Source organism: Scyliorhinus torazame, chromosome 3 (assembly GCF_047496885.1).
Source record: "Scyliorhinus torazame isolate Kashiwa2021f chromosome 3, sScyTor2.1, whole genome shotgun sequence".
NCBI lineage: Eukaryota > Metazoa > Chordata > Chondrichthyes > Carcharhiniformes > Scyliorhinidae > Scyliorhinus > Scyliorhinus torazame.
Genome location: NC_092709.1, coordinates 188,630,723 through 188,656,510, shown reverse-complemented (window position 1 = coordinate 188,656,510; position 25,788 = coordinate 188,630,723). Strand labels below are relative to the sequence as shown.

The window sequence follows — 25,788 nt, the reverse complement described above, 5'->3', positions numbered from 1 at the left end:
GTCATTACTCTCCTCTCTCATTACATTTTAAAATATTTTTTATGCAGATGTTTACTAAATTTTATGTTTATTTAATATTCATGATTGGGGTTATGTATTCCATATCTGAATCTTTTGTATGAAAAAGAAAACTCCCTTTTGTACTTCTGGTGCTATAACAATGTTTATATCTCCTTGTTTATAGTTCATTTTTAATTCTCAAGCTTTTGCATATTTTGAACGTAGTATTAGATCTCGCAATAGCCTCCTCTGGTGCAATAACTGAAATTCTAACTTGGAACAATATTGCCATTCTTCCTCCCAGCACTGTGGGAGGACCTGCACCACATGGACTGCAGCAGTTGAGGACGATGACTCACCACCATCTTCTCAGCAGTACCCACATCACAAGAACAAATGTTTTTAAATCCTAAAAATAAAAAACCCTCGTCATGCGATTCCATTTCATCCATTACATCATCCCAGTGATTCTACATTGTATTTATGACATGGTTGCAGCTGAACTAATATTTAGGTATTGATCTGGAGGTCTTTCACCAATTGTAATTATTTTCCCTTTCCTCTTCGTAATTTTATTTCCTTTCATTTATACTTCCTAACCATGTATTTTCTTGTATTTTTCAACCTTTCTTTTTTAAAAAATCCATCCGTTTTACTTACATTTCAGAGCACTGAAGGCGAGCTCATACACCCAGCGTTGGAATTTCTCATCTTTGATTTCTGGGATGGCCAATCCTGGATCCTTTTCATAGTTTATGAGCCTTCTAGAAGGTGGTTTCTCAACATGTATACTCTGAAATATATCCGCTGAAACCTTGTATATGTAATCAGGGTAGCCGTTCTTCTCACCGTGCAAAGCAGCATCCTTCTCAATGGCAAGTGGCTTACGTGAGATGGTCAATTCATCAAGATTTGCGATCTCAGAAGTAATTCCAATTAAAGAGCCTGTTTCACAACTTGCATGCGGCATTTCAGGATTCCCTTGTAATTGGATGACAGACTGAAATATTCAAACAAGTTCCTGTTTCCCTGCAGAGACCAAAATGTAAGTTCACACCAGCAGATGACAAATTCTCTGAATTAAAACTAAAACCACTCAATACCCAATGACCATACAAACTGATAATTCAAGTACAAAAACATCACTTTCCAAAACCTTGCCCATAAAAAATGAGCTGCCACAATCCAAAATTTTATTTTCTCTATATTTTTGAACTTTCACGATGAATTACTGTTTTAGTTTTAACGCTTATTTCTCTTTTAAAACTTACCCTGCCCCCAAACCTGGCCAATGTTATCTACTAGATTTTCCTGTCTCTGCTCCTGCAGGCGTTGATTTTTGATTAAAGTATAGCTCCATTGGTGCTAACCAGCAGGTTCCTGCCCTCAACTGAGCAACCTTTATTCATGAGAATCATGGTGGTACCAACAGGTTATTTGACTGCTAAATGTATCAAAGATCCAAGCTTATTTTAACCTCACCCAATATCTGTGCATACAAACTAACAGCAGCATTCAATGGACACCAATTAGAAATGAAATACTAGACAAATGTGCCATCCATAATTTGTGAATATTGAGTTCAACTGCAATGTGACCAGTGCCTCCACAACTCAGATCATTTACCAAAGACAGAGGGAGGATCGAATCCAAATGGTTCATCTGTTTATTATAATGGTAACACTTTCAACTTTAGGTGCTGGGTTCAAGTTTCACTCCAGAGACTTGGGCATATAATCCAAATTGATACTTTATTGCAGTGTTAAGGAAATGTGGCACTGTAGGGGGTCTTTCAAATGAGATGTTAATTAAACCTTGGCCCAATTTACTCTCTCTCAGGTCAATGTCAAGGAAGAGCAAGGGTATCCTTCCAGATATCTGGCAATTATTTATCTCTCTCCCTCTACCAAAACAGATTATCTGCACATTGCCTCACTGCTGCTGGTGCAGCCTTGATATGTGTAAATTAGCTGCCATTTTTCCGACAATTAATAAACTTTTATCAGCTGTAAAGTGCTTTGGGCCAACCTCGGGTCATGAAAGATGCAATATAAATCTTCTGTTTCTGTCTTTGCATAAACTCAAGCACGGAGGGAACTTGCATTTTTGTGTTTTAAGGTCATTCAATCCTCAGCTATTTCATCACCTCCATACAAATTAAAAAGGGGGTGCAAGAGCAATGGGGCCTGTCGACGTGTGCACACAAATCCGTGAAGGTGGCAAGGCAGATTGAGAAAGCAATTCAGGATCCTGGGCTTCATAGAGGAGTATTCAAGAGCAAGGAAATTATGCTAAACCTTTATAAAACCAAGTATTTTATTTAATTCTTGGCACCACACTTTTCAGATGTGAAGAAATTCAAATAGGTCCAGAAAAAAATCAAAAAAATGGTCCCAGGGATAGGGAGCAGACATGAGAATAGATTGGAGAAGCTGAGGTTGTTCTCTTTAAAGAGAAGGTTGAGAGGGATTTGATTGAAGTGCTCAAAATCATGAGGGTCTGGTTAAATAAGTTAAGAGCCCATGGTGTTAAGGGTGAGATCCTGGCATGGAAAGAGGATTGGCTGACTGGCAGAAGGCAGAGAGTGAGGGTAAAGGGGTCTTTTTCAGAATGGCAGCCGGAGACTCGTGGTGTGCCTCAGGGGTCGGTGCTGGGACAACAACTTTTCATAATATACATTAATAATCTGGAAGAAGAAACTGAAGGCACTGTTGCTAAGTTTGCAGATGATACAAAGATCTGTATAGGGACAGGTAGTATTGAGAAAGCAAAGGGGCTGCAGAAGGATTTGGGCAGGACAGGAAAGTGGGCAATGAAGCGACAGATGAAATACAATATGGAAAAGTGTGAGGTTATGCACATTGTAAGGAGGAATTTAGGGATAGACTATTTTCTAAATGGGGAAATGCTTAGGCAAGCAGAAGCACAAAGGGACTTGAGAGTCCTTGTTCACAATTCTCTTAAGGTTAACATGCAGGTTCAGTCGGCATTAAGGAAGGCAAATACAATGTTAGCATTCATGTCAAGAGGGCTAGAATACAAGACCAGGGATGTGCTTCTGAGGCTGTATAAGGCTCTGGTCAGACCCCATTTGGAGTATTATGTGCAGTTTTGGGCCCTGTATCTAAGGAAAGATGTGCTGGCCTTGGAAAAGGTCCAAAGGAGGTTCACAAAAATGATCCCTGGAATGAACAGCTTGTCATATGAGGCACATTTGAGGACTCAGGATCTGTACTCGGAGTTTAGAAGGATGAGGGTGGATCTTATTGAAACTTACAAGATACTGAGAGGCCTGGATAGAGTGGACATGGGGAGGATGTTTCCACTTGTAGGAAAAACTAGAACCAGATACACAATCTCAGACTTAAAGAGATGATCCTTTAAAACTGAGATGAGGAAGACTTTCTTCAGCCAGAGAGTGGTGAATCTGTGGAACTCTTTGCCGCAGAAGGCTGCGGAGACCAAATCACAGAGTGTCTTTAAGACAGAGATAGATAGATTCTTGATTAATAAGGCAATCAGGGGTTATGGGAGGAGGCAGGAGAATGGGGATGAGAAAAATATCAGCCATGATTGAATGGTGGAGCAGACTTGATGGGCCGAGTGGCCTAAGTCTGCTTCTATGTCTTATGGTTTTATATAGAAAACTCTTCCCATTGGCAGAAGGGTTTAGAACGAAAGTACACAGATTTAAGATGAATGGCAAAAGAACCAAAGAAACATGAGATAATTCTTTTTGCACTGCAAGTGATTAGGATCTGGAATGCATTGCCTGAGCCATTCAGCAATAGTTTTGAAAGGGTACTTGGTAATTGTCTGAAGAGAAATAACTTGCAGGACTATGGGGAAAAGGCAGCAGAGGGAGACTAGCTGAGTTGCTCTTGCAGAGACCTGGCACAGACACGACAGACCCAATGGTCATCTTCTGTGTTGTAACCATTTTATGATGTTTACATGTTCACGGCTATTTCTTAAAAGTAATTATTTGACACAATTTATTTACTCACCAGATTAATGGAAATTCCCCCTCAACGTGCAAGGCTGGAACTTGTCACCCCGTATACATCACCGTAATACACACGGCCTGGGTCGAGACAGGCAATAGGGTTTGTTCACTTAGACATGAGATATTCGGGGTAAAAATGAGAAATGGCGAGACTGAATGCTGCTTCCGTATCTCATTAGACCAGGGGGCAACTCCCACTAACGGAACTAGGAACGACAAGGCGGAGGAAGGACAGGGAGTCAAAATAATTGAAGTAAAAGAGTTAGAGCAAGCCTTTGAGATAGAAACCGGCTATGAGGGACAGAATGCGTGGATTGAGTGGGTGAGGTATTCGGCCCAGACGCTGAAGAAAGACAATTGTTATGCTTGCGCATCAGGTAGACCACAGGCCCATCTGGAGCCCTTTCCAATGCGATGGAAAGAAAATAGAGGGAGCATGGAATGCATGATGGCCTTGTACCAAGATGAGACAGCCTGGGGCAACAAGATCTGCACTGCCCTATCTCTGATGTTTCCTCCTGTTAACAAGAAACCATCAGCAAACCCTCCCTCCTTCTTGGTTACCATGATGCATCACAAATCATGTATAAATCGTTCTGATACGGGGCTAAGTAAAGATATGGGAGAACTCAAGACTTGTATTGAGACTAAGAACGTGGCAACCCAGGGCAATTACTCATCACTAAAAATACCACGTGCGGATATATGGTGGTATTGCGGAGGAAAGATTCTAAGACCCACTCTACCCCCCCCAATGGAAAGGGACATGCGCATTAGTTCAGCTCGCCATTCCGTTCAGTATAGCCTATGAAAGGCAAGAGGAGCGGGGGAGTGTAAAAGGGGAACGATCTAAACGGGGCATACCCACCTCATTTGATGACAGGATTTACCTGGACTCCCTTGGCATTCCCAGAGGATTACCAGATGAGTTCAAAGCCCAAAATCAGATTGCAGCTGGGTTCGAGTCCCTCTTCTGGTGGGTTCCAATCAATAAGAATGTGGAATGGATAAACTATATATACTATAATCAACAGAGGTTCATCAATTATACCAGGGACGCCGTGAAGGGCATAGCAGAACAACTAGATGCAACCAGAATGACCTGGGAGAATAGATTGGCTCTGGATATGATTTTGGCAGAGAAAGGTGGTGCATGCGTTATGCTCAAGGGACAGTGTTGCACGTTTATCCCCAACAACACGGCACCCGATGGATCGATTACCCGTGCGCTACAAGGATTAACCACTCTGGCTGAGGAAATGGCAGACAACTCAGGGGCAGACACATCCATGACTGAGTGGCTTGAATCAATGTTTGGGAAATGGAAAGGGTTAATTGTATCCATCCTCACCTCCATCATCGTGGTGATAGGAGCATTGGCGGCAATAGGCTGTTGCATCATCCCGTGTGTAAGAGGCTTGGTGCAGAGGCTCATCGAAACAGCCTTGACTAAGCAGATGCCATTACCCCTGGGTAAGGGAGGCCAGGATACAATTTGCCTACTAGAAAGAGGGAAGACTGAAAGAGAGGACAACCCCATAGAAAAGGAGGTTGAGAGGATGTTGGACAATTTTGGGGTAGGTTAGAAGGGGCTACATAGTGTAAAAAGCAACAAGAGTAAAAAGAAAAAAAGGGGGAATTGTGAGAAGTGACCATTTTGTGTTGTCTTTACATGTATAAACTCTGGTTCACAATTAAGATGTCAACAATAAGGCCTGATGGGAAATTAACATGTCAAGTTCTGTGTACGCTACAGTGAGCGAGTTGTTGTAACTATGTACAGGACTGACCTTCGGGAAGACAAAATGAACATAACAAGTCCAAATAAGGAATCACTGATAAGGGAACTGCCCTTTCTGCAGTTTGTGGGATATGTTTCTCACGGATTGTATTCTCACGGATTGTATATAACAAAGTGATGCTGTGTGAATTCTTTGTGTCTCCTATTGTTTACCGGCGGCACCCGTTCTTGCAAGATCGATTGAAATAAATACTTCTTCAGAATTTGACTAAGTGTAAATTATTATCAAGTGAGCGGTGTTTCTCACACTTGACAATGCACAAGTTGCCTACCTTGTTTGAATTGTCAGGAAAATTACCAATTTACTCCATTAACTTCAATTTGTATTGCAAGTTGTGCATCTTTTCTTGAAAACATCTGATGAAACTGAATAAAAAACTTAATGCCTCAACTACTTTCATTGGAACCTCTGGGCCCGGCTCTAAAGCTGAAATTGAAACTAAAATACCTCGTGCCTTAATTACCTTCACTGTGCCCTCATTCTGTTTACATTTTCATTAATGTGTGGTATTCAGTAACTCAAAGCTGTTTTTTGTTAAATAACTACAAAAAAAATTATTTCCCATGAAACATCAGTTTGTCTGTGAGGTCACAATAACCACTTTTAGTAGCAGTTTTTCCATTACATCACCAGTCATTAACTGGCCAACATCTCATTGTTTTACACACTTAAAAAAGCCAGAGAAGCAAAGATAGAAGAGGCTTGTACGACTGGAGGATGTTAGCAGTAGAAGGGAAAAGACTATGAAACAATTTTGTAAAAGTTTAATGGGAGATTGTAACTCAATGTCGGGCAGCAACAGCAAGGGTGATGATGAACAGAACATGGTGCAAAATAGGATACAGGCAGCGAAAAGTCTGGGGTGAGCTGAAATTAATGTCTCATGGAGAATGGGATGTCAGCCATGAAAATTTGGTAGTCCGGAGGCAACAAATACATGCAGCCAATGTTGCAGAGTTCGTAGCTGGGGTAGTCATTCTGAAAGACAATATGGGTGTCAGAAATTCAGAGTAAAGTTTAATAAGAAGTGGTTATCAACACTGTGATTTACTCTAAGGTATGGCAAAATTTAAGGGAAGGAGAGAAATGATGAAATTGGTGACTGAGGTTTGAAGTACGAAGGGATAGACAAAGACTTCAGTATTTCCAATCTTCAGCTGTATAAAATTGGGCTCACGCAAAATTGTGCATCAGTCAAGCAGCTGGACATGGGAGCATCAAAAGTGAGGATGGAAAGGTGTGGTAATCACCACTGTTGTATATATTAGGAGATGTGTGGTAAGGCCCTGTACTACAGGTACGGGGGTAGTCCCTGCCTACTGGCTCCGCCCAGTAGACAGAGTATAAATATGTGTGTTCCCCGTACAGCAGCCATTTCGGCAGCTGCTGTAGGAGGCAACACATCTTAGTGTAATAAAGCCTCAGTTGTATGTAACTCTCATCTTTGTGCAATTGATCGTGCATCAATTTATTACACTGAAGTTTTCAGAAGATGGACCTCCGCATCAAGCCGGATCGCCTGCAGCTGGATCCGCAATCAAGCAACGCCAAAAAGGACTTTGAACATTGGCTAGCTTGTTTCGAAGCTTACATCAGGTCTGCACCAGACCCAATCCCGGAAGCTCAGAAGATCCAGATCCTCTACTCGCGGCTGAGCTCCAACGTTTTTCCACTTATCCAGGACGCGCCGACCTACGATGAAGGTATGGCGCTACTGAAAGAGAACTACGCCCAGTGGACGAACACGCTCTTCGCCAGCCACATACTCTCTACTCGTAGTCAGCTCCCTGGTGAGTCCGTAGAAGATTTCTGGCGCGCTTTAATTCCCCTGGTCAGAGACTGTGACTGTCAGGCTGTCACGGCCACGGAACATTCGAACCTCCTCATGCGGGACGCTTTCGTCACGGGGATAGGGTCAGACCACATCCGCCAGCGACTTTTAGAGGGGACCACGCTCGACCTCACAGAAACTAAAAAGCTGGCGCTATCGATGACAATTGCCTCGCGCAATATCCAGGCCTACACCCCCGGCCGCGCGGCCCACTCCTCCTACGCCTCGTGGACTCCGCAGACGGCCGCCCCACCGGGGACCCCACTCGGCCAACCCTTTGCCTCTGCCACACGCCAGCCAGCCAATCTCGGAGCCCCAGATGTTACTTCTGAGGGCAGCAAAAACACCCCCGCCAACGCTGCCCGGCCCGCAGCGCCCTTTGCAAGGCCTGAGGCAAGAAGGGGCACTTCACTGCAGGGTGCCAGGCCCGCTCAGTCGCCGCAATCTTCCCCTCCTCGGACCAGGTGCGGCCAGTGGGCGCCGCCATCTTCCCCTCCTTGGACCACGTCCGGCCCATGGGCGCCGCCATCTTTTTCAACCCCCGCCACGTGTGGCCAGTGGGCGCCGCCATCTTGTCCACCTCAGGATCTTCAGTCGCCGCCATCTTGTCTCCCCCACGGCACATGGGCACCACCACCATACCAGGACCCTTCCATCCGACACCAGCGACGACCGGGCACGACTCGCCTCGGTCACAATTAACCAGTCTCGCCCGCACACTCTAGCCGACGCCTCGACAAGCGTGAATATCGATGGGCACGAGATCTCCTGTCCGCTGGACTCCGGGTGCACCGAAAGCTTCATCCATTCCGATACGGTAAGGCACTGCTCCCTCACAGTACACCCCGCCAATCAGAGAATCTCCCTGGCCTCCGGGTCCCACTCCGTGATGATCCGGGGATACTGTATAGCCACGCTTACGATCCAGGGCGTAGAATTCAGTGACTACTGCCTCTACGTCCTCCCCAACCTCTGCGCTGCCATGCTACTCGGCCTGGACTTCCAGTGTAACCTCCAGAGCCTAACATTGAAATTCGGCGGGCCCCTACCACCCCTTACTGTGTGCGGCCTCGCGACCCTAAAGGTCGACCCACCTTCCCTATTCGCAAACCTAACCCCGGATTGCAAACCCGTCGCCACCAGGAGCAGACGGTACAGCGCCCAGGACAGGACCTTCATCAGGTCTGAGGTCCAGCAGCTGCTTCGGGGAGGCATCATCGAGGCCAGCAACAGCCCCTGGGGAGACCAAGTGGTAGTGGTTAAAACTGGGGAGAAACACCGAATGGTCATGGACTATAGCCAGACCATCAATCGGTACACGCAGCTCGACGCGTACCCCCTCCCACGCATATCTGATGTGGTCAATCAGATTGCACAGTACTGGGTCTTCTCAACTGTAGACCTAAAATCCGACTACCACCAGCTCCCCATCCGTAAGGCGGACCGCCTATACACTGCCTTCAAACCAGATGGCCGCCTCTCACCAACGGGGTCTCGATCTTCCAAAGGGAGATGGACCGAATGGTTGACCAGTACGGGCTGCGGGCCACTTTCCCGTACCTAGATAATGTCACCATCTGCGGCCACGATCAGCAGGACCATGATGTCAACCGTGCCAAATTTCTCCACACCGCCACTTTCGTAAACCTCACCTATAACAAGGAGAAGTGCGTATTCAGCACGAACCACTTAGTCATCCTCGGCTATGTGGTCCAGAACGGAGTTCTGGGGCCCACCACGACCGCATGCGCCCCCTCATGGAACTCCCCCTTCCCCACTGCCCCAAGGCCCTCAAACGCTGCCTGGGGTTCTTTTCTTGCCTCGATTTCCGAAATTCGACACTCCTCTGTCGAAAAAGAGGCCCAGGCTATCATTGAAGCTGTGCGGCATTGGAGGCATTACCTGGCCGCAGGAGATTCACTCTCCTCACTGACCAACGGTCGGTAGCTTTCATGTTTAACAACACACAGCGGGGTAAGATCAAAAACGATAAAATCTTGCGGTGGAGGATCGAGCTCTCCACCTACAGCTACGAGATTTTGTATCGCCCCGGTAAGCTCAACGAGCCCCCCCGATGCCCTATCCCGAGGTACATGTGCCAGCGCACAGATGGACAGACTCCGGACCCTGCATGACAACCTTTGTCACCCGGGAGTCACAAGGTTGTACCACTTCATAAAGGCCCGCAATCTGCCCTACTCCGTCGAGGAGGAACGAGCAATCACCAGAGACTGCCAGGTCTGCGCGGAGTGCAAACTGCACTTCTACCTGCCGGACCGCGCGGGCCTGGTGAAGGCCTCCCGCCCCTTTGAACGCCTCAGCGTGGATTTCAACGGGCCCCTCCCCTCCAGCGACCATAACACGTATTTCCTCAGTGTGGTCGATGAGTACTCCAGATTCCCCTTCGCCTCCCATGCCCCGACATGACGCCTGCCACCGTCATCAAAGCCCTCAACACCATCTTCACTCAGTTCGGCTTCCCCGCCTACATCCACAGTGACAGGGGATCCTCATTCATGAGTGATGAGCTGCGTCAGTTCCTGCTCAGCAGAGGTATCGCCTCCAGCAGGACTACCAGCTATAACCCCTGGGGAAACGGGCAGGTGGAGAGGGAGAATGGGACGGTCTGGAGGGCCGTCCAGCTGGCCCTACGGTCCAGGAATCTCCCGGCCTCCCGCTGGCAGGAGGTCCTCCCCGATGCACTGCACTCCATTCGGTCGCTCCTATGCACTGCGACTAACGACACACCCCATGAACGTCTCTGCCGTCCCCAGGAAGTCCACATCCAGGGTGTCGCTCCCGACTTGGCTCGCAGCTCCAGGACCCGTACTCCTCCGTAAGCATGTACGACTCCACAAGGCGGACCTGTTGGTTGAAAGGGTGCAGTTACTCCACGCTAACCCCCAGTATGCCTACGTAGCGACGGCCGCCAGGATACTGTCTCCCTCAGGGACCTGACACCAACAGGTTCCCCCCACACACACCCCTCCGGCCCGGCGCCACCCTCCCCTCCCCCGGCACACCCAGCAGCAACCCCCCCCGGGACCATCAGTCCTCCCCCTGCCCACGCCCGAGGATGAGGAGGATTTCGGCACACTCCCTGAGTCACCAAGGACTACATCGACACCGGAATCGCCGCCACCACTGCGTTGCTCCCAACGTCACATCAAGGCCCCGGACCGGCTAAATCTGTAATTGGTTCGGGACTGTTCAAGCACTTTGTACTGGACTCAAACATTTTTTTTGCCTCTATATATTAAAACTTGTTCTGTATATAGTCTCCGCCACCCCCGTCGGACTCTATTTTAACAGGGGGTGAATGTGGTAATCACCACTGTTGTATATATTAGGAGATGTGTCATAAGGCTCTGTACTTTACAGGTACGGGGGTAGTCCTTGCCTGCTGGCTCTGCCCAGTAGGCGGAGTATAAATATGTGTGCTCCCCGTACAGCAGCCATTTCGCCAGCTGCTGTAGGAGGCCACACATCTTAGTGTAATAAAGCCTATGTTGTATTCAATTCTCGTCTTTGTGCAATTGATCATGCATCAAAAGGTAGAGCTTCTGGGTATCTTTTTGCATAAAGATGTAAGCTGACTTTACCAAGGGACGGTATTTAGGTATGGACATAGGACTAAGGATGGATATTTGAAGGACTGCCAAAGTGATGGCACGGGGCAGGAACAGAAGCTTTTGGCAGAGAGCTTCTAGCAGGTGGCACAGTAGCAGTGGTTAGCACTGTTGCTTCACAGCGCCAGGGTCCCAGGTTCAATTCCCGACTTGAGTCACTGTCTGTGCGGAGTCTGCACTTCTCCCAGTGACTGCGTGGGTTTTCTCCTGGTGCTCCAGTTTCCACCCACAAGTCCCGAAAGACTGCTTGTTAGGTTAATTGGACATTCTGAATTCTCTCTCGGTGTACCCAAACAGGTGCTGGAATGTGACGACTAGGGGATTTTCACAGTAACTTCATTGAAGTGTTAATGTGAGCCTACTTTTGACAATAATAAAAGATTATTAAAAAGTAATGTTCAGAGGAGGACCAAGTAAGAGAAAATTCACCAAGTTGGAAAACGAGTGTTGAACGAGGCCAGAATAACTGAGGTCAAGGAGGGATAATGCACCCTCAAAGTCATAAAGATTGGTATTTCTGATTCAAAAGAAAAATACTGCAGATGCTGAAAATCTGAAATATAAAAAAATGTTGGAAATATTCACCAGGTTAGGCAGAATTGCTGGAGAGAGATGGGGAAATTTATTCACCGTTGTCCCCACACCCCCTCACCTTATTACACCTCGCTACATGCTTAAAGACCGAACTATCCAATTCTGGTGAAATGTCACTAATTCTGTTTCTCTCCACAGTGCTGCCTTACCTGCTGAAAATTCTCAGAACTTTTTATTGTAATTTCTAATTTTGGTTCGGGCTGGTTATGAACTGTGAGAGGGTGAGGACTATGAATGGAGAGATTCAAACCCAGAGTTGCCAGATCGGCACCGATTGGAGATCGTTCGCGGCGTGAAAGGTAAGGCAGGTTGAATGTGAGGCAGTTGTTAGAAGGCAAATCAAGGATAGGTGAAACCTTAATGCCACACGTTTGAGAATTGAGCAGTTTTCGAGGCAGTGGGAAGACAAGAATTCTAGGAAATCACCACTGAACACAAGTTCAATCTCAACCAAGTTCACACATTTCTTACATAAGCATTTAACTTTTACAACATCGATTTAACACTACATCTTGCATAAAATAGTACATTTACTTTCAAAGTAAAAATGCAAGTTTTACAGAAGAGTAAATGCTCCTGCCCCACCTCTCGTTTTGATGCAGTAACAGTCGAGTAAGCTTGCCTTTGATTTAATAGTTGTGGCTGTTGCTAGAGGTGCGCAGAAAGACTGCTACAATCGCTGAAATCATTACCGTGTCCAGTTTCCGCCAAATCTCGAGATGTTTGCAAGTCGCGGCGATGTGAATTGGGCAAAGGAAGGGGAGAGCAGTGTTGTGCTGAGCGGTGCTCCGCTCGAATCTCTCTCCCCCAATCCGTGCTCTTCGACACTGATGCTCCTTCCTGTACTAAGTTAATGCTCTCTCCTGTACTGAGCTAATGCTCTCTCCTGTACTGAGTAAATGCTCTATCCTGTACACGGTACTGAGTAAATGTTCTCCCCTGTACACTCTGTACTCAGCTAATGCTCTTTCCTGTACACACTGTACTGAGCTAATGTTCTCCCCTGTACTGTCTGTACTGAGTAACTGTTATTTCCTGTACTCTCTGTACTGAGCTAATGCTCTCTCTGTATTGTCTGTACTGAGTTAATGCTCTCTCCTGTACCCTCTGTACTGAGCTAATGCTCTCTTCTGTACACTCTGTACTCAGCTAATGCTTTCTCCTGCACTGTGTACTGAGTAAATGCTCTCTCCTGTACACTGTACTGACTAATGTTCTCCCCTGTACACTCTGTACTGACTAATGTTCTGCCCTGTACACTCTGTACTGAGCTAATGCTCTCTCCTATATTGTCTGTACTGAGTAACTGCTATCTCCTGTACTGAGCTAATGCTCTCTCCTGTACACTCTGTACTGAGTAACTGCTATCTCCTGTACTGTCTGTACTGAGCTAATGCTCTCTCCTGTATACTCTATTAAGTTAATGCGGTCTCCTGTACTGTCTGTACTGAGTTTATGCGCTCTCCTGTACACTCTACACTGAGTTAATGCTCTCTCCTGTATTGTCTGTACTTGTGGGCCAGTTTTGAGGGCCGGGTTAGCTCAGTGGGCTAGACAGTTGGTATGTGATGCAGAACAAGGCCAGCAGCGTGGGTTCAATTCCCATACCAGCTGAGATTGAAGGCCCATCTTCTCTCCTTGCCTCTTGCCTGTGGTATGGTGATCCTCAGTTTAAACCACCACCAGTCAGCTCCCCTCAAAGGGGAGAGTAGCCTATGGTCATCTGGGACTATGGCGACTTTACCTTTACTGTCTGCACTGAGTTAATGCTGTCTCCTGCACTGAATCACAAAATTGTTATCATAGAATCGCTCCAGTACAGCAGAGGCCATTCGGCCCATCAAGTCTGCATCGATCCTCTGAAAGAACATCCTACCTAGGCCCACTCCCCCACCATATCTCTATAACCCCATCTAACCGGCACATCTTTGGACACTAAGGGACAATTTTGCATGGCCAATGCACCTAACCTGCACATCTTTGGACTTTGGCACAGAAGAAGGCTATTATGGCACAGAAAAAGACAATTTGACCCATCGTGTCTGCACCAGCACACCAAATGAGCTTCATGACTTAGTGCCAACCTTCTGCCTTTTCCCTGTATCCATGCACAGTGTTCCAGCAGCCATCACACTCTGGGGTAGTGAATTCCACAGATTTATGACCCTTTGAGAGAAGTAATTACTCCATATCCCTGTTTTAAATCTGCTACCCCTTATCCTAAAACCACAATTATGATTTTTATTAATTTTCTGCTATTACATCCTATATAATGGACCCTAACATTTTCCCAATGACAGAAATTAAGCCAACCGGCCTGGAGTTACTTGTTTTTCTCTCCCTACTTTTTTGAATAAAGGTATTACATTGGCAGTTTTCCAATCCTCTGGGACATTTCCAGAATTTAAGGATTCTTGGAATTTACTAACAGTGCATCCATTATCTCTGCAGCTGAAGCCCGGAATATTATATGCACACCCTCTCCCGCGCGACGAACAACTCCTCAAACATGGTCACAAGCATTCCCGACCTCACCTTGAAACCCTCCGCTGAACCCAGTAGCCACCTGGGTTGGCCAACTCCCGACGTAAAATGGAGAACAGCAAAGGCTGAAGGGAAATTCAGCCAACAGAGGCAGAAACTAGTAGATGCATGTTTACTGTGTATTAAACTCTGCAAAAGCCCAGACAGCATTGATACAAGCAGCCATCTGCATAATAATGTAGCAGCCATCTACATACTAATGAGCGATCCCCGGGAACAATCGAAACATTTGGGATAAACAAGGCCAAGCCAGACTCCTCGGCGCCAGCAGGAGCCAACACAAAAGAGGTTAACGGACAACTCAAGACCGCCCATCGATCAGGGAACCGCTCCAATATTGGAGAAATCGAACCAAGCAATCGGAACAAAGTCCAATCACTTGGAACCAGGTACAGGGCCGCCCCGAAAGGCGGGAAGCCCCTGGGGACTATAATGTTAAGCCCCCAAGTTCAAATCGTCCTTCTTGACCGGGTCACTCAGCAACGCGAACCAACCCTTGACAGTGACCGGTTCAGCTGCCGTCATAAGACCGTAAGTCTCAAGTCAACGCTCGCTACGAGATAGGCGCTCCTAGCTACCAGTCCATACCAGCTTTTGAATCCCGCAGACTCAGAGCCCGAACGAAAGGCCATTTGTTCCCCTGACCTGGTGGGCCAGTCCAAAGCTAAGTATAGGCCTGTTAGTTGTAGAAGTAGCTTAGACGTAGAATTTGTGCATGAGTAGCGATTACTGTGTATAATAAATGTGCTTTGATTTGAATCTTCCTAATTGGTGTATTGAGTTATTGATCATTACTTGAACTTGAGCCTTGTGGCGGTATCATAAAGATACCTGGTGACTCGAGAGAAAAGGTTATAAAACAGAGCCAATTGAACCAACCAAAAGTTAGCAACAACCCCATAACTCGTATTTAATCTTTTCCAGCCAAAGAAAATCATATAAGTCACCCAGTCAGGCCGCTACCCCCGGTGGCATTGCTGACCGCCACTCCAATACAATTTGGCGCTGGGCAACATCAGCCTTCATCCCCTCCATCAGCTCCGGCTTCTCCGATATCCCAAATAACATCACCAAAGGGTCCAGCTCGACCTCCTCCACCACTATCCTTGCTGGCGCTGTGAACACTCTCGCCCAAAATCTCTCCAACATTTTGCAGCCCCAGAACATATGTGCGTGATTCGCTGGCCCCCGCCCACACTTCTCACGCTCGTCTGCCATCCCCTGAAAGAATCCACTCATTCTTGCCCTCCTCATATGTACCCCATGTACCGTGAACTGTATCAGGCTCATCTTTGTGCACGAGAAGTTCGCATTGTTATTGTCACAAGTAGGCTTACATTAACACTGCAATGAAGTTACTGTGGAAATCCCTGAGTCGCCACATTCCGGCGCCTGTTCGGGTACACGGAGGGAGAATTCAGAATGTCCAAATTACCGAACAGCACGTCTTTCCGCACTTGTGGGAGGAAACCGGAGGAAGCCCATTCCGTCGCTACCTGAATCCCCAGGAACCTGAACCTGTCTATAGCCATCTTAAATGGCATCCCTGCTAAATTGGCTCACCGACCCAACTCATTCACAAGGAACACTTCGTTTTTCCCTACATTCAACTTATACCCCAACAACACCCCAAACTTCCCCAACAGTCCATGATCATCTCCAAGCTCTCTAGCGGGTCCGAAACATACAACAGTGGGTCGTCATCATAGAGCGACACCCGATGCTCCCTCCGTCCCCTCATAATCACGTGCCACTCTGCCTTGTTCCCCTGTGAAATTCAAAATTCCATGAACCCATGTCATTGATCCACTCGCCCTCAGTGTCACATATAACAAGTACACCCATGTCACAAACATCAGCCCAAACCCAAACTTTCCCAGGACCTCAAACATATTACACCACTCCATCCAGCAAATGCCTTCTCCGCATCCATGGACACTACTACCTCTGGTACCTGAGCTCCCGACGGGGTCATAATCACATTTAACAGCCTCCTTATATTTACTGGAAAGTTGCCTGCCCTTTACGAAGCCTGTTTGGTCCTCTGTAACCACCCTAGGTCACAACCTTCCCACCACCAACTTAGCCAGCACTTTCACCTCTGTATTTAACAACAATATGGGCCTATGCGTCCCACATTCCAATGGGTCCTTCCCTTTCTTTGGTATCAGTGTGATCATTGCCTGCGGCAGCTCCCCCTTCTCCAATGCCGCATTAAACAATCCCAAGAGATGTGGTGCCAGGTCCATCGCAAACCTGTTATAAAATTCCACCTGATCGCTATTGGGCCCCCGGAGCCTTCCCTGACTTCATACCCTTATACTGTCTAACACCTCCCTCAGCCCCAATAGCTCCTCTGGCACCTGCCTCTTCTCTTCCTCCAGCTGTGAAAACCCCAGTTCATCGAAGAACCGTCTCATGTCCCCCCTCTTCACCCCCCCCCCCCCCCCTCACCCCCCGGGTCCGCCCTGTACAGTTCCTTATAATAATCCCTAAACACCTCGTTTATCTTTCCCGGCTCCGATACCACATCCCCTGCCCCAGTCCGTATCTTCAATATTTCCCTGGACACGGCCTGCCTCCATCGCTGATGGGCTAACATTCGACTCGCCTTCTCCCCATATTCGTGCTGCACCCTTCTTGCCCTTTGCAGCCATCCTACCGCCCTCCCCGTTGTCGGCCTATCAAATTGCCCCTGTAAATTTATTCCTCCTCATCAATCGCTCTGTGGTGGCCACCCTCAAGTACTCCCTCAACGATCTCATTCATATTTCTCCCTCCTTTTCTTATCCGCATGAGCCTTGAACAAGATAATCTCCCCTGGGACCACCACTTTTAGCGCTTCCCAAAAGGTGGCCACCGACACCTCCCCGTTTTGGTTCATTTCTACATAATCTTTAATCACAGCCTGCAGTTTATCGCAAGACCCTCTACCTGCCAACAGCCCCGAATCGAGCCTCCACCCGGCCTCTGCTCCCGTCCCGATCAAAGCCGAATCTCCAGCCAATGGGGTGCATGGTTCAAGATTACTTTCCCCATGTACTCTGCCCCCTCCACCACAACCAAAACCTCCTGGCTGACCACAAAAAAGTCAATTCTGGTGTACACCTGTAAACATGCGAAAAAAAGGAATACTCCCTTCCCCCTGGGTTCTTGAAGCGTCACGGGTCCATCATAACCATTCTTTCCATAAGCCCACCCAGCTCCTTTGCCATTTGTATCCAACCCATTGACCTGGAGCTCGACCTATCCACCCTCGGCTCTAGGACAGTTAAAACCTCCTCCCATAATTAACTGGTGCTTGGCCAAGTCCGGGATTGCTGCCAGCAACCCCCTCATAAAACCTACATCATCCCAATTCAGTGCATACACATTCACCAACACCTTTGGCGTCCCTTCTGTCATGTGAGAGTACCTTTAAGGCATGGATGTTTAAGTAATGTACCTTTAGGAAAACAGTGATGTCAGAGAGTGGGTGGAGCTGAGGTCAGGTCAGCCATTTTGCTGTTTAGTTTTGCAGTTTGAAAAAGAGCTTGTGTGTGTCTATGTGTTTCCAGAGAGCTGCAGTTTGGAGAAAAAGAGCTTGGGGAGTGTCTGTGGTGAGCTGGATCTCTGCCATGAAAGACAATCTCTGGATCATTTGGGTGATTTAAACTCATAAGAGTAAAGCCTTTAACCTTTGTGGCGTGATTACTCCACTGATGGACTTGCTAAAGAAACCTAAAAAATGTCAATGGACAGCGGACTTTCAACAGGCATTTGACTGCCTGAAAGCTGTGATCACCAATACTCCTGTTGTGGCATGATTACTCCACTGATGGACTTGCTAAAGAAACCTAAAAAATGTCAATGGACAGCGGGCTTTCAACAGGCATTTGACTGCCTGAAAGCTGTGATCACCAATACTCCTGTATTGGAGAATTGCAAGGGACTCTGTGGTCAGATTGAACTAAAGTATCTGACTTTAAAGAGAAATGGCGAGGAGTAGAGGAATGGATGGATCGTGCAGAGACTTTGTTCAAAGAGACTGTCAATCGAGAAGGATTTTGGTTGGAGAATGAAGAACAAAGCAAAATGGACTATATTGTTATACCTGTTTGAGTGTGTTGTTTTCTTTAAATGAAAATGTATATTTACTGTGTGCAATTCTTAGTGGATGGTGCAAAAGTGAAAAATGAAACCATTTTGAAGTTGATGTTTTTTTTTCCTGGGGGGAGGTGTCATGTGTGAGTACCTTTAAGACATGGATGTTTAAGCAATGTACCTTTAAGAAATCAGTGATGTCAGAGAGTGGGTGGAGTTGAGGTCAGGTCAGCCATTTTGCAGTTTAGTTTTGCAGTTTGAAAAATGCCTCGCCCATAACACTTCTTTTTTTTTTATAAATGTTTTATTGAAAATTTTTTCCCAAACAACAATTTTTCCCCTCTTACAAAGCAAACGCAACAATAACAATACAGAAATTTTAAACAATACACAAGTAACAAAACCCCTTTATCTTTGACCTAAACTAAACCCCCCCCCTCCCCCCCCCCTCCCCCTGGGTTGCTGCTGCTGGTCATCTGTCTTCCCTCTAACGTTCCCCTAGGTAGTCGAGAAATGGCTGCCACCGCCTGGTGAACCCTTGAGCCGATCCTCTCAGGGCAAACTTTATCTGCTCCAGTTTAATGAACCCCGCTATATCATTTACCCAGGCCTCCAGTCCGGGGGGTTTCGCCTCCTTCCACATGAGTAGGATCCTGCGCCGGGCTACTAGGGACGCAAAGGCCACAACGTCGGCCTCTTTCGCCTCCTGCACTCCCGGCTCTTCCGCAACTCCAAATAGAGCTAACCCCCAGCCTGGTTTGACCCGGGCCTTCACCACCCGCGAAATCACTCCCGTCACTCCCTTCCAATACTCTTCCAGTGCCGGGCATGCCCAAAACATATGTGCGTGGTTTGCCGGGCTCCCGCCACACCTCCCACATTTGTCCTCCACTCCAAAGAACCTGCTCAATCTTGCTCCCGTTATGTGTGCTCTATGTAGCACCTTAAATTGAATCAGGCTAAGCCTGGCGCATGAGGAAGAGGAATTTACCCTGCTTAGGGCATCAGCCCACATACCCTCCTCTATCTCCTCCCCTAGTTCTTCTTCCCACTTTCCTTTTAGTTCGCCCACCGACTCCTCCCCCTCTTCCCTCATCTCTCGGTAAATCTCTGACACCTTGCCCTCTCCGACCCACACCCCTGAAAGCACCCTGTCCTGTATCCCCTGTGTCGGGAGCAATGGAAATTCCCTCACCTGTTGTCTAGTAAATGCCCTCACCTGCATATATCTCAAGAAATTTCCCCGGGGCAACTTATACTTTTCCTCCAATGCTCCCAAGCTCGCAAAAGTCCCATCTATAAATAAATCTCCCACCCTCCTAATTCCCAACTGGAACCAGCTCTGAAATCCTCCATCCATTCTTCCTGGGGCGAACCTATGGTTGTTCCTGATTGGGGACCCCACCAGGGCTCCCCGCACCCCTCTCTGTCGCCCCCACTGTCCCCAGATATTCAATGTTGCCGCCACCACCGGGTTCGTGGTAAACTTTTTAGGTGAGATCGGTAGCGGCGCCGTCACCAGCGCCTCTAAACTTGTCCCTTTACAGGACTTTCTCTCCAGTCTTTCCCACGCCGCTCCCTCACCCTCCATCATCCATTTACGTATCATTGCCACATTGGCGGCCCAATAGTAATCGCCCAAGTTCGGTAGTGCCAATCCTCCTCTGTCCCTACTACGCTGAAGGAACCCCCTCCTTACTCTCGGAACTTTCCCTGCCCACACGAAGCTCGTGATGCTCCTGTCTATTTTATTAAAAAAGGTCTTAGTGATTAGTATAGGGAGACATTAAAATACAAATAAGAACCTCGGGAGGACCATCATCTTAATTGCTTGCACCCTGCCCGCCAGCGATAGAGGCTGAATGTCCCACCTCTTGAAGTCCTCCTCCATTTGTTCTACCAACCGTGTCAGATTAAGTCTGTGCAAGGTTCCCCAGCTCCTAGCGATCTGAATCCCCAGGTATCGGAAGTTTCTTTCCACTTTCCTTAGAGGCAAGCCTTCTATCTCTCTACTCTGGTCCCCTGGATGTATCACAAATAATTCACTCTTCCCCATGTTTAGCCTATACCCCGAGAAATCCCCGAACCCCCTCAAAATTTGCATAACCTCTATCATTCCCCCCGCTGGGTCCGACACATATAACAATAGGTCATCCGCATATAACGAGACTCGGTGTTCTTCTCCCCCTCTAATCACCCCTCTCCATTTCCTGGAGTCTCTCAACGCCATGGCCAGAGGTTCAATTGCTAACGCGAACAACAATGGAGACAGCGGGCATCCCTGTCTTGTTCCCCTATATAGTCGGAAATACTCCGATCTATGTCGACCTGTAACTACGCTTGCCGTTGGAGCCCCATAAAGAAGTCTAACCCAGCTAATAAACCCGTTCCCAAACCCAAACCTCCTTAACACTTCCCATAAATACTCCCACTCCACCCTATCAAATGCCTTTTCTGCGTCCATTGCCGCCACTATCTCTGCCTCCCCCTCCACTGGGGGCATCATTATCACCCCTAATAGTCGTCGCACGTTAACATTCAGTTGTCTCCCTTTTACGAACCCTGTCTGGTCTTCGTGCACCACCCCCGGGACACAGTCCTCTATCCTCGATGCCAGTACCTTTGCCAACAATTTGGCGTCCACGTTCAACAATGAAATGGGTCTATAGGACCCGCACTGCAACGGATCTTTATCCCACTTCAAAATTAACGATATCGTCGCCTCCGACATCGTCGGGGGTAGAGTCCCCCCTTTCCTGGCCTCATTGAACGTCCTCACCATCAACGGGGCCAACAAGTCCACATATTTTCTGTAATACTCCACCGGGAACCCGTCTGGTCCTGGGGCCTTCCCTGCTTCCCAGTCCCTTAATAACCTCGTCCACCCCAATCGGTGCCCCCAGGCCTACCACCCCCCGCTCCTCCACTTTCGGGAACCTCAATTGGTCCAGGAACTGCCGCATCCCCTCCTCTCCCTCTGGGGGTTGAGACCTATACAGTTCCTCATAGAAGGTCTTGAACACCTCATTTATCTTTCCTGCCCTTCGCACCGTGTCTCCCCTTTCGTCTCTAATTCCTCCTATCTCCCTCGCTGCTGCCCTCTTTCGCAATTGATGAGCCAACAGGCGACTCGCCTTTTCCCCATATTCATACCTCCTCCCCTGTGCCTTCCTCCACAGTACCTCCGCCTTTCTGGTGGTCAGAAGGTCAAATTCCGTCTGGAGTCGTCTCCTCTCCCTGTACAATTCCTCCTCCGGGGTCTCTGCAAATTCCCTATCCACCCTTAAAATCTCCCCCAGTAATCTTTCCCTTTCCTTGGCCTCTGTTTTCCTTTTGTGGGCCCCAATGGAGATCAGCTCTCCTCTGACCACCGCTTTTAGTGCTTCCCATACCACTCCCACAGGGACCTCGCCGTCGTCATTGACCTCCAGATATCTCTCAATACACCCCCGCACTCTTGCACACACTCCCTCATCCGCCATCAGTCCCACATCTAATCGCCAGAGTGTTCTCTGCTCCCTTTCCTCTCCTAATTCCAGGTCCACCCAATGTGGGGCATGATCCGAAACCGCTATGGCTGAGTACTCAGCTTCTTCCACCCTAGAGATCAACGACCTTCCCAAAACAAAAAAATCTATCCGGGAGTACACTTTATGGACATGGGAGAAGAAGGAAAACTCCCTAGCCCTTGGTCTAAGAAATCGCCATGGATCCACTCCCCCCATTTGGTCCATAAACCCCTTAAGTACCTTGGCCGCTGCCGGCCTTCTTCCAGTCCTTGAGCTGGATCTATCTAGCCCCGGGTCCAGCACCGTATTAAAGTCCCCTCCTAAAATCAAGTTTCCTACCTCCAGGTCCGGTATACGCCCCAGCATCCGTCTCATAAATCCCGCATCGTCCCAGTTTGGGGCATACACGTTAACCAACACGACCTCCATTCCCTCCAGCCTGCCACTCACCATTACATATCTACCTCCGCTATCTGCTACGATGTTCTTTGCTTCAAATGCGACCTGTTTCCCCACCAAAATGGCCACCCCTCTATTCTTTGCGTCCAGTCCTGAGTGGAACACCTGTCCCACCCATCCTTTCCTTAGCCTAACTTGGTCCGCCACCTTTAGGTGCGTCTCTTGGAGCATAACCACGTCTGCCCTTAGTCCTTTCAAATGCGCGAGCACTCTGGCCCTTTTTATCGGTCCGTTCAGGCCTCTCACGTTCCACGTGATCAGCCTCACTAGGGGGCTACCTGCCCTCCTCCCGTGTCGACTAGCCATTACCTTCTCTAGGCCAGTCCCATATCCCGCCTCCGCGCTCCCACTCGCTCCCCCAGCGTCGCACACCATCCCCGCCCACCCACTCTTTAGCCATTTCCTTTTGGATTTCCGCAGCAGCAACCCAGTTGTCCCCCCCCCCCTTCCCCCTCCCTCCTCCCCTCCCCGCTAGATCTCTTTCTAGCATGATTGCTCCCCCCATATTACTTCCGTAAGTCAGCTGACTTCAACTGACCCCGGCTACTCCTGCTCACTCCTCGACCCCCCCCATGTGGGGAACTCCCATCCGCCTTGCGCCTGTCTTCCCGCCTTATTCTTTCTGGTGCGGGAACATCCCTTTACCTGACTCGCCTCTTATGGCGCAGCTCCCTTTCCCCTCCCCCTCCCCTTCCCCATTCTCCAACTATGTCCCGTCTTTCCCCCCTCACCGGCGCCCACATTTCCCCAATGTCTCCCCCCTTCCCTGTTTACTTCTCAATTAACTTCCACCGTAACATTAACAATAACATTTCCTGCAGCATCAGTCCCTCAGTTCCGATCCAATTTCTCTTCTTTGATGAAGGTCCATGCTTCCTCCGCCGTCTCGAAATAATGGTGTCTCTCCTGATACGTGACCCATAGTCTTGCCGGCTGCAGCATCCCGAACTTCACCTTCCTTTTATGCAACACCTCTTTGGCTCGGTTGAAGCTCGCCCTCCTTCTCGCCACCTCCGCACTCCAATCCTGGTATACCCGTACCACTGCATTCTCCCATCTGCTACTCCGCACCTTTTTAGCCCATCTCAGGACCTCTTCTCTATCCTTAAGGCGGTAAAATCGCACGATTATCGCCCTGGGTGGTTCTCCCGCTTTTGGTCTTCTCACCGGAATCCGATTTGCCCACTCCACCTCCAAGGGGCCCGTAGGGGCCTCAGCACCCATCAGTGAGCTCAGCATCGTACTTGCGTACGCTCCACAGTCCACTCCTTCCACACCCTCAGGGAGACTCAGTATCCGAAGGTTCTTCCTTCGCGCTCCATTTTCTAGGGCTTCGATCCTTTCAGTACACTTTTTATGAAGTGCCTCGTGCGTCTGTGTCTTAACCGCCAGGCCCAGGATCTCGTTCTCAATATCTGTCACCTTCTGCTCCACCACACGGAGCTCTGTCTCCTGGGTCTTTAATGTCTCCTTGAGCCCCTCAATTGCCTGTAGCAACGGGGTCAGCACCTCCCTCTTCAGCAGCTCCACGCACCGTCTCACAATTTCATGCTCAGGCCCCCATGTCGCCTGCGCTTTCTCCGCCGCCATCTTGTACTTCTCTCTTTCTGACCCTTTGGTCGACGATTCCTCGCGCTGCAGCCGCCGCCGCCGGTTTTTTCCTCCTTCGTTTGGGGGGGACTCCCTTCTCACACGCCCCACACCGGGTTGCATCGTCGAAAAATTCCCCGTTGGGGCTCTTAAAAGAGCCCGAAGGTCCGTCGGAGCTGGAGCCGCCGAAGCGTGCGGCTAGCTAGGCATCACCGCAACCGGAAGTCCCTTCAGTGGCCTTGATGAGGTCTTTTCACAGTTGTTCCCTCTGCTGCTAGAATTCACTTTTGATACAGGCCCTCAGGTCAGCTTGCAGCTTTAAGCTTGCCCTTCCCCCGCCTGCATGCTGGAAGAGGCCCTGTTTATCCTGCAGTTGCAGCCAAATCTTTTACTGTTTCTGCGTGTGTCTGGCAACCAAGAGACATACCCTTCCTGGGGGACACTGTCGGGGGAATATTGCCGCCTTCTTCCCACACCGGGAAATGTCAAACAAATGCCGTGGGGGCCCTGTAAAAGAGCCCAAAAGTCCGTTCCAAGCAGGAGCTGCCGAATATGCAACCTAGCTCTGCATAGCCGCACCCGGAAGACGCCCATAACACTTCTAATACCGCAGTCATGATCACTTTTCTCCCACCCGGGTCCCTCACTTCCTTTGCACTGACCAACCTTGTTTTCTTATTCATTATAATTGCCACTCCCCGTGACTTTGAATCAAACCCCGAGTGGAAAACCTGACTCACCCACCCCTTCCTTGGCCTAACCTGGTCCTTCATGCGGAGGTGCATCTTCTGCAGAAAGACCACCTCTGCTTTCAAGCTTCTGAGGTGTGCAAAGACTCGAGATCTTTTAACCGGTCCATTGACCCCTTTTACGTTCCACGTTATCAGCCTTACCGGGGGCTTACGCCTCCATTCCTCTCTACCATCTGCCATCCTCCCCTTTTGGCTCTAGCTCCGTTAATTTCATCCTATTCCTGGCCCATCCAAGATGACCCCTTCTCCGCCCCGACTTTGTCTCTTCACCCACTTCGCCTCGTCACGTCACCCTCCCTATCCTTCCTATCCCACCCCCCCACGGCCACCTCTCTCGGCCTTCTCTCCCACCTCACTTCCATTCACCAGCATTACTGGCCAGTGTGGCAGCTCCTACCAGCCCAAAGGCTTCTCCCATTGACCCCCTCTCCTCCCCGCCCTCACCTCTCTGCTCAGTGAAGAAGGCTCCCCGCTGACCTTACCCTCCCCCACCCAAACAAAGACTCACCTTGAGTCACAGGTCACCTTCCCCAAGAACAAACAAACAGAAAAAGAAACTCACAGCCGCAGGCAGTAGGCGGGGGTATGGGGACATCCATCCCCATATAAGCTTTTCACCCCGTTACCCTTTGTCAACCCAACAGTAAATTAAAAAAACAAGAAAATAAATCCTCCTTATCGGAGGAAAAGTAAAAACCCCAGTCCCTACCCCCACTCTGACCATATTACCAATTATTTAAAAGTGCCAACACCTCAGTCTCCCAGAATTGTTCAGTTCAGTTCTCCCCCAGTTTATGCTCCTTGATAAAGTCAACGGCCGCTTCTGGTGTCTCAAAATAGTATTCCATCCAAAATAGTAGTACATCACTCATAGTTTCGCCGGGTACAGCACCCCAAACCTGATCCGCCACCGATATGGCACGACCTTGGCTTTGTTGAACCCAGCACGCCATTTTGTCAGCTCGACTCTAATGTCCTGATATATTGTT

The 25,788-nt window shown here is 48.5% G+C and overlaps 1 protein-coding gene and 1 long non-coding RNA gene across 9 annotated transcripts in view; one reads left to right on the top strand and one right to left on the bottom strand.

Annotated features, from left to right (window-relative positions):
• The window catches only part of LOC140408853 (putative methyltransferase NSUN7), a 300,900-nt gene extending 288,142 nt beyond the window's left edge, over positions 1 to 12,758 (bottom strand). For 2 of the 5 annotated variants that reach the window (XM_072496644.1, XM_072496642.1), the window contains exons 1-2: positions 12,448 to 12,754; positions 661 to 1,029 (exon numbers count right to left, since the gene is read on the bottom strand). In XM_072496644.1, the coding sequence (XP_072352745.1) occupies positions 661 to 970 (310 nt within the window). In that variant the 5' untranslated portion in view covers positions 971 to 1,029; positions 12,448 to 12,754. The other 3 variants (XM_072496639.1, XM_072496641.1, XM_072496640.1) reach the window with 3 other exon arrangements.
• The window catches only part of LOC140408854 (uncharacterized), a 169,688-nt gene continuing 150,368 nt past the window's right edge, over positions 6,469 to 25,788 (top strand). For all 4 annotated transcript variants that reach the window (XR_011940223.1, XR_011940222.1, XR_011940221.1 and 1 more), the window contains exons 1-2: positions 6,469 to 6,670; positions 12,001 to 12,161. This is a non-coding gene — a long non-coding RNA (uncharacterized lncRNA). The remainder of the gene's footprint in view (positions 6,671 to 12,000; positions 12,162 to 25,788) is intronic.